Genomic DNA, 9,267 nt, shown 5'->3' with positions numbered 1-9,267 from the left:
TGCGCTTTCATAAACACAATCTGCCAATACTCTCCTCTGCCACTCTCACTACTAGACAAATCAATAGGCTGATAATCTCACAAGACAAGGTTTTACACTATCGACATGAATTGTGCTGCGTTAGTTTATTCTGGTTATGCATTCGCTTTTGCAGTTATGAAGGGGAAGTTTGACTGGCACATTGAACCACCAATCACACTTCACTTATTTTATATGACGTTTAGGGGCGGGTCTTACTCATTGCACCTTGCAACTACAATCTGCCGGAAGGATTCGATGCCAGAAACATCGTAAATCAACAGACCTACTAGGACATAGCCTAGTTGTTGTTGGTTTTTTATTTTATTTTTATTTTATTTTTAGTCAAAGCAATTAATGTAAAATTTTGAATTTGCTTCTTAATATAGCCTGTTTTTTCTTGAATATGTTGGCCTAATGCTTTTGAGTGTTTAATCCATTCAGCTTCTCTCTAAAGAAAAAACAAACAATTATCGGCTATGTAGGATGACAAAGAAATCACAATAGGACAAAAGAAAAAGAAACAGTTTTAATGTCAAATTTGGTAAATGATACCAAAATGAAAGACAAAAAAAAATTGACAGTACGACAGTACGTTTTTGAATGGCACAGAAAAAATCAGTTAATAAATAGCCTAATAGCTAATTTGGGAGATCAAACCTATTCTTGGCTCCTACATACATTTTCTATATACAGAAGCAACTGCGTTGAGATCTGAGTTTTGTTTCTATTATTCAGTGCTCTTGTGTGCCTGTGTCAGTAATTTAATTGGACAAAAAAAGCCAGACAGAGAATGTTTGTCTACCAGTCCTCTCACTTTTCCATTGCGTGGCAAACATAAGTGAAGATTCTATGCCTTCTAGACTCAGATAGTCAAGCATCTCCCTCCTTCTCTCTCTGGTTTCATCTTGAGCAACGGTCAGCTGATTCTTTCAGTCATTATATTTGTGTTGTAAAAGAGAGAGAAATGTAGAAACACAGGTCAAGACGAGCATCTCTCACTCTTACTCAGATAGATAGGCTACAATTTTTGCCTTTCACAAAAATGCAATATATTAAAATGTTATACTTTTCAATACCAATAAAGGTCTGTCACTAAAATGTGTCAAGTAACGATTTCACAGAAAAAACAGCCTGGTGAGTTTTTCTTCTGATTTGAAAAGCGGGCCTATGCAAGATATGTAAATGTTTGGGTTTTGAAAAATAACTGATGTTTAATTCTAACATGAAAGGAGAATTATAGAAAATAATGACATTTCAGTGGCACAGATGGTATATTCTTCCAGACTGACCTCTGTTCCTTTTAATTCCTGCTTCCTCTTTCACACCGTTAAAAGAGGCACACAAACACACACGTTGCAATATGAGAAAAAGGAACATGTTGAAATCATAATGCATTTAATCCCAAATAGACACTTATAAAGGCACTTGAGTGCCTCAATCACAAATGTAAAAGTGTTTTCATTGTAGAATCTGCAGTTGCAATTTAAGAAACGTCTCAGTGAGTATACCTAAAACGCAAAAAACAAGGCACAAGCAAATATTTGACTAAAAATGATTTCAGTTTGTTTACATTTCAATACAATTCTGAAATACAAAATTACATTTAAAGTTTCATGCACTCTTTCATGAGAGACAACAGTTATAATGGTTAATTTTGATAATGTTATATAAAGCTTCTTACAGGGTCAATCTGAGACACTGATGTATGATTCCACAGCCACATCTTCAGGCAGTTTTGAGTCTATGAGACACTGTGAGTTGGTGCTGTGTGAACTTTGTCTTTTGGACACGAATGATAACTCTTTATTCCCTTCACCAGATGCTGAACTTGACAGATGTTGGAACAGCTTCTGTATTCCAGTTTCCCGGAGCGAGCTGCGGAAGGTACGTGCGGCAAACACATAAAGCACTGGATTGATTGAGCTACTGATGAACACCAGGGCTCCTGCTATAATGGTCATTGTGCTGCAGACGTCCTCCAAACTTTCTGCCATGTTTGGGTTTGAATGCTTGAGAGCAAGTGAGATGAGGGAAAGGAGGTTCCCCACATGATGAGGTATCCAACAGAGCGCGAACATCACAACCACACTGCAGATGAGAACTGTCGATTTACGCTTGGACTTGAAGTTCATCTGCGCTATGCGACTAAAGAGGCAGCCGTAACAGACCAACATAGTGAAAAAGGGGATGATGAAGCCTATAAGAGTTTCTAAAATGAGCAACACAGCCTCTTGGATGTCAGACTTGTACTCCCTGAAAGTACACTGTTGTTGTCCGTGACCTTCTCCCAAAGTGTGAGTTACAATGACGGGAATACTGAGGAGAAATGAGGCTATCCATATCATTAGAAGTATCCTGTTCAGTGCTTGTTTCCTCCAGCGGAGTGAGGTGAAAGGGTACCTGACAGCCAGGAAGCGCCCCACACTCATGATGGTGATGATGAAGACGCTGCTGTACATGCAGGCATGGATGATGTACACCATGGTTTTGCAGGCGACCTCTCCGAACACCCAGGAACGGGCCAGCGAGTAGATCCACAGCGGCAGAGTGATCAGCACCAGAAGGTCTGCGGCTGCCAGGTGGAGGATGAGCAGCACCGTGTGAGAGCGCTGTTTCACATACTTCAAGATGGTCCACACCACCAGCAGGTTCCCAGGTGTACCCACCAGGAAGCACACGCCCAGGATCACACAGGCCCCCACCACGCCCAGTTCGGTCTCCTCATCTCCCTGAAGATAAGCCGTTGCGTTCATGATTGCCTCTCGGATCCGTTCGAGTCTGCTACAAGTCTAACCACTGAGCTAGAAAACCAGTCTGCCTCAGCAAATCTCACTTCCCTTATGTGAAAACTGAGGAAAACAGAACTCTCAAACACAGAAAAAAAACAAAAAAAACAGTGGTTGTCTAATAAAAAAAAGACAACCAAAATGTGTGTGAGAATGGGAGGAGCATCTATAGGGGATTTCAAGATGAAATTTCAGTTCACAAAACTCATGCATTTCTAAGAATTTGGTCAAGTTTAGACTTGCTCCAGATTATTAATGTGTCTCATGGAATCTCTTTTTCCCGGATACAATTATTGAAATGCAAAGTCATTTAAAAAGAAAGAAAATGTATTTTAAAATGTTACCCTACATCATCAGTGGCAGTTTGGGGGTAACGCATTACAAGCAACGTATGATCAGATTACTTTTTTAAGTAGGCTAACTGGTAAAGTAATGCATTACTTTTAAATATACAACAAAATATCTGAGTTACTTTTTAAAATAACTAACGCAAGTTACTTTGTTTTCCCATTATTGATTGAAACCTTTTCTGTCCGTATGTTGAGGGAAATCGTGAGTGAGGTGCAGAGGCGTTGTGTGCGCTGTGTAAACATGACAGTTATTGTACTTCTAGACGAAATGTGAGCAGGCATTTACTCATCTCTCTTGCACAAAATGATTAGGTATTCCTCAAAATTAATCAAATCAGTGAAATGCAAACTAAGAATATTAAGCAAACCTGCAATAATTAAATTTGCCTAAGTGCTTAAGTGAGTGTTTAACTTTCTTCTCCTGTGTCCTATTCTTCTGCGATCCAGAATGGCAGCACAGCTGAAAGGTTTGTTTGAGCTGCGCTCTCTACTGAACAAGTGTGAATTTGCATTTTATTCAGTTTCAGGATTATTACTTTCACTTTAGGTGTGAAAGGGCATTTACATTTGCCAAAAATAGAACTTTTTTTTCATTAAAAACAAACAAGCAAGCCCAGCCCAGATGAGAAAAAGTAACTAAAAAGTAACGTTACATTACTTCAGTTAGTTGCGTTTTTAGGGAGTAACGCAATATTGTAATGCATGACTTTTAAAAGTAACTCTTCCCAACACTGATCAGTGGTATAGTGAGTGACACAAAATGTATATACTGTAACTCTTAAAGCAACACTAAGTAACATTTTTTACCTTAAAATAATGTTTCCAAAATGGTTTCAGTGGTTCATCAAGTCGTAACAGGGTGAACGGCACTTCTGGATTCGCTTTGCAGACCTATATCTGCTATAACCACACTATGCAAGTTTGCCAAACCGGGTCGCGTTTCTGTAGTTCGAATGAGACATAAGAAAACTACAATTTGACTTGCTTTACGTCAAGTGTTACAATAGTCATTATTTAGTTTTTCTTCGTTTCTGATGTCGCAGTACATCATGCTTTAAAGGTGCTATAAGCGATTTCGGTTGGCGTAACCTCTTGTTGATGTTTGAATTATTATCAAACAAAACGGAGGCTAGCTAGACCCTCCCTCCTCCTCATCCGCGCACTAACCCCCGAACCCCACCCCCACATCATTCTTGTCGGTTATTGGCTGGAACAGTTTGTTATGTTTCGTGCTGCGGGTCGCTCTGTTTGTTGCTCAGTTTGTTTTTGCTGCAGTTTGTGGAGCCTGGGCTGTCCTCAGAGACCGTGTTTTTTTACAGTGTGTTCAGGGGACAGGCAGCTAGCGGATAGTGAGGAGATGTTTGCGGTATGTGAAAAAAAATGTTTTGGCCTAAAAAACGCGTGAGATCGCTTATAGCACCTTTAATAAAATCATGCAACTTACTCTACCTTGTCTGTGGACATCGTTCATTCCAAAGCCGTTGCTAGATAAACAGCGGTAGGATAGCGGTAATGGACAATTCTGCTTCCAACCTGTAGGGGGACCGAAGAGGAAAAGTTCCTTAGTGTTGCTTTAAGAACATTTCTGGGAGAATGACATCCAGGGGTGCGTTTCCCATACAACGACGTAACTCGCTGCTGAACTACCATTTATCGTTGAAGAAATCAAATAGCTAGTCATGACTGTTTCCCAAAACAGTTGTGTTTTTATAGAGAAGCCCATATACAGTACTTTTTCAGTAGTTTTTACCTCTTTATTAAGTCTTACATAACTATTATGGCATTAAAACAATTTTGACCACAAAAGGAATTTGAACAACTCTGATCAATAAAAAAACAATACATTTAAAACAACTTTCATAAATGTTTAATTTCTTTTAAACGGGAATATTATGACATTTTAAAAACTACTGCAAAATAGAAAAAAGAAAAAAAGAAAAAGGGGCATTATGGCATTTAAATAAATTTGACAATTAAAAATATCTAAACTTCTAATGAGTCTAGCCGTTACTCAGAGATCCACGAGTTCCCTCTTTTCACCATTAGTTTATTCTTCCAGGATATTTCCATTCTGCAGTTCAGAATCCTGTAAGATGCCTTCTTTCGTTTGGGGTGTTTGTGTTGCTAAGTCTTGAAACAGCTTTACTATCCTAGAATTTTTTAGATTTCCATGGACGTTTCTGGAAGCAAACGCATAAAGCACAGGGTTCACTGAGCTACTGATAAAAGCCAGAGCTCCAGAAATGAAGACAGCACTATTTGGGATAGGAGACTGTTCATCTACTAGAAGAACCACCATCTCTACGATATTGAGGACGTGGTGGGGTAACCAACACAAAATGAAGGCCACGACCACTCCACCAATGAGGAAGATGGATTTCTGCTTTATCTTAAAGCGCACCTTGCGGAGCTGTGTGGCCACTTGACAGTAACAGATCGCAAGTGTGAAAAATGGAATGATAAAGCCAAGAAGAGTCTCCAAACAAGTACAAAATACAAGAGACACAGAGCTGTAGTCCCGGTACAAGCAGTGTTTCAATCCATCGCCATCATCATCTAGAGACTGAGTCAGGATGACAGGAATCCCCAAAATGAATGACAGGATCCAGGTCACTGCCAGTATTTTGTACATGGATGTCTTATTTTGCCAATACAGCATCTTCAAAGGGTACCTGACAGCCAGGAAGCGCTCGACACTCATGATGGTGATGATGAAGACGCTGCTGTACATGCAGGCATTGATGATGTACACCATGGTTTTGCAGGCGACCTCTCCGAACACCCAGGAACGGGCCAGCGAGTAGATCCACAGCGGCAGAGTGATCAGCACCAGAAGGTCTGCGGCTGCCAGGTGGAGGATGAGCAGCACCATGTGAGAGTGCTGTTTCACATACTTAAAGATGGTCCACACCACCAGCAGGTTCCCAGGTGTACCCACCAGGAAGCACACGCCTAGGATCACACAGGCTGCGGAGGTCCCTGCAGATGACCAGTCTTCCAGTGCCGTGTCATTGTCAATATGGAGAGAGGAGCTGTTCATATTTGTCTCTGGTTTCAGTGAATCAGAGTTCTGACTGAAACTCACTGCTTTTTGTTCCGTATGGTTTAGCTTACAAGGCAAACCAGCCTTCCATTTCACAGAAAAGGAGGAGACAAATCAGATGCCTTGCCCTATAGTACAGTAATCATTACTTTCTTTGTGTTGTGCTGTACTTTCGGTATTTGAAGTTGAATCTGTCAATATGAAACTGAAATATGAATAAGCAGAATATAGATTGAGAAGTGTGAGAACCTTTAGCTAACTAACTACAAATTAAAACCAAAAGCAAAAAGGGGGATCCCAGGGAGCATTGCCACACACTGTCTGTTAAATTCACTTGAAATGAGTTACGGAGGTGTCACTATCACTATAACAGCACCACCCTCCTGAGGTGACAGTGGTTTCTCTGTAAAATCGTTCATTTACAGGAAAAAAGGAGTCAAGAATATATCATTTCATGTCTGTCTTAGTTACAAATTAAATCTGAAGTCATGTAATGTGTTAAATGACAAAACTAGCATAATTTAATTTTTAAAGGTCTCTTATTTTGATATAATTAAAACATTTAAAATACTAATGTTAATTATTTGATTCATTGCACAATTTTAAGTTCTATAATGTTACATTCTAGCAGTGGTAGTAGGTTGCAACAACAGCACTCTTTTTATTTGACTATAATTCATACAGTTTAGGAATTAATAATAGATTTCTAAACAACCTCAATTCATAGCAGACAAACATTGAATACTTAAAGTTTGAGGCACATAGGCCTACTTTGTAATATTTTTATTTTATTTTTTCATTGTATATGGTCATTAATAGGTCTACTAACAATGAACATATGGGATGTTTTAAGGAGTTACTTTGGTGAACCATAAATATCCAATCAAATATTTTTAGAGAAAAGCGAAAAATCTGGAAAATCTTAAGTCAGAAAAACATTTCTTACGCACAGAGAAGTCAACTCAACAACTGGAACCGTCAAAACAACAGCATGAAGTCTGTGTGCAGGTGAATGTGACAGTAGCGCCATCTGCTGGTCATACTTCATACATACACCACCAGCCAAACCTCAATGCATTTGTTTCGATTGTGGAAGACTTCAATTTTCCCTTATATAGCCATATCATTTGTTGACGCTTTTGACTGATGGATTTAGACATTATGTTTTTGTTTAGACATACGTTTTTATTCATTCCTGCTAATTTTCTTCAGATGAGGAAGTACTTCCTGATCCAGGACCACTCCCGTGTCTATGTGTAATGGCAAAAACAGCTGGTTTGATCAACTTGATACAGGGACTGCAGGAGCTGACAGATTTGAGCCTAATAGTTTTATACAAATGATGAATCATTTATTATAGATTTTGTTATTTTACTTACATTTTATATAAATATGTGAATATGTTAACATCATACCTCACCATGATACAAATACATTATTTCTTTTACTTATTAAAGCAATGCACAAGAGCTCCTGTACCTGTTATTGCATTCAACACTGCAGGTTTTCACCCAGTCAAGCCCAACAAAAATCCAAATGCAAATTTAGATGGATACACCTGTGCAGTGTCTGTAGCCTATGTTATGTGTTGTGATCCTCCCTAAGCCAGCTGCACATCAACGTATCACAACGTAAGACATACGTTTTATGACGTTTTAAAGACAAGCATAATGTAATATTCAGCAGGCTATTTGTGCCAGTTATCAAGATACTGCAATTACAATCACGTAAATAATGTAATGATATTTATGGTCTTATAACATTTTGAATAGACTATAAATGTTTGGGAAAATACGATTATAGGTTATATTAAATAAAAAAAATGCCAGTAGGCTAGTAGGAGGAAAGTCGTAGAATCAAGCAACTTTTCTGCTTTGTTTGGAACTATTTTCATTGTCAAAATAGAGCAAAAACAGTCAAAAGTGACAATATGTCTAAAAAATTGTCAGTTCATATTATGACGTCGTGCACTTTCCCAGTAGCCTGGAAATCCAGACCTAAATCTAAAAGATTAATGGTCTGGCGTCGACTAATGAAAATCGCCCAGCTCGAGGGGCAGCACCAAGCATGCATTTGAAAATCTCACTGCACGCAATTGGATAACACTACGACCAATCACAACAATAAGCTCCATACTTAGCTATCAGCGGAGCTAACTGGTAGATTATTATACTCTTACCGTATCCAGTCGGCAAAACAGCAAAAACGTCCTTCTTGCAAAGGAACGATTCGAGCGGCGTCTTCTGTTCCTCTTTTAGATAAAAAAAACAAGTCTAACTCATTCATTGTAGCGGCCAAACCCGTTTCAAACAACTGGGGCCCGTTCTTCGTACATCGCTAACTCAGTTAGCTGGATTTGATTGTTGACGATTTGGCATGATCTTGGATTCTTTGGTTCTTCGAAGCTCATCCTGGACTTGCTGTCATAGCAACAGGTGCGCAAGCTTAAACCTGCTCGGGAGCAGGCTTATTTCATGTAAACAAGATTAGATCCCGGCTTCATAAACGGAGCTGATACGGGAAGCGCGGTAGTGCACTTTCTGAGAGATATATTTTTTTCTCGTGACTCGTGAGATTGTCGTTTACATTATTAATTTGTTGGAAACGCACATTTATTTTCGACTTGTCGGAGTCGGGCTTTAACTAGGCTACAGCACAAACTGTAGGCTACCCTAAGATTATTTGCGAGTGGCTCTTTCCTTTACACTATTGGAGATGTGGAGAACTTTATGGAAAGTGCTGTCTGTCGTGTCATTCGGAGTTTACCTGGCGATTTAGGTTTAAAAAACAGTTTTAATTTTTTCTTTTAGTTTTTTTTTTGTGGCATTTCCAAGCCACTTAAGACCCAATGTTGTAAAGCAGTTTTTTTTAAGCAGTTTTTTTTTTTTTTTTTTTTTTAGGCTATCATATTTTTTTATGAAGATCATGCAATCATGACCATGCTGATTACAGTATATATGTCACTCAGGCTTATAGGCTAGACCAGACTGCCATCAAGGCCTCAATGAAGGGGATTATGTGAACAGAAAGGGGGTTCACAATGTAAATGTGCAGCCCAGTTACTATT

The 9,267-nt window shown here is 39.0% G+C and overlaps 2 protein-coding genes across 2 annotated transcripts; both read right to left on the bottom strand.

Moving 5' to 3' along the window:
• Positions 1-1,395: 1,395 nt before the first annotated feature.
• LOC311078843 (leukotriene B4 receptor 1) lies at positions 1,396-2,870 on the bottom strand. Its single transcript, XM_084107861.1, has 2 exons — positions 1,703-2,870; positions 1,396-1,529 (listed from the first exon to the last, which is right to left on the bottom strand). The coding sequence occupies exon 1, from the start codon at positions 2,772-2,774 to the stop codon at positions 1,707-1,709; it is 1,068 nt and encodes a 355-aa protein (XP_083963987.1). The 5' UTR covers positions 2,775-2,870; the 3' UTR covers positions 1,396-1,529; positions 1,703-1,706.
• A 2,030-nt stretch (positions 2,871-4,900) lies between these two features.
• LOC311079736 (leukotriene B4 receptor 1) lies at positions 4,901-6,294 on the bottom strand. Its single transcript, XM_084109394.1, has one exon. The coding sequence runs from the start codon at positions 6,195-6,197 to the stop codon at positions 5,205-5,207; it is 993 nt and encodes a 330-aa protein (XP_083965520.1). The 5' UTR covers positions 6,198-6,294; the 3' UTR covers positions 4,901-5,204.
• Between the last annotated feature and the right edge of the window lie 2,973 nt (positions 6,295-9,267).

Source organism: Abramis brama (genome assembly GCF_963993115.1).
Source record: "Abramis brama genome assembly, chromosome: 3".
Taxonomy (NCBI): Eukaryota; Metazoa; Chordata; class Actinopteri; order Cypriniformes; family Leuciscidae; genus Abramis; species Abramis brama.
The sequence above is the reverse complement of the archived record's forward strand: the minus strand, read 5'-3'. Positions and strand labels throughout refer to the sequence as shown.

Bases quoted from the DNA above. Each gene is read 5' to 3' on its own strand.
- LOC311079736 (XM_084109394.1), bottom strand. From the start codon at position 6,197: ATGAACAGCTCCTCTCTCCATATTGACAATGACACGGCACTGGAAGAC.
- LOC311078843 (XM_084107861.1), bottom strand. From the start codon at position 2,774: ATGAACGCAACGGCTTATCTTCAGGGAGATGAGGAGACCGAACTGGGC.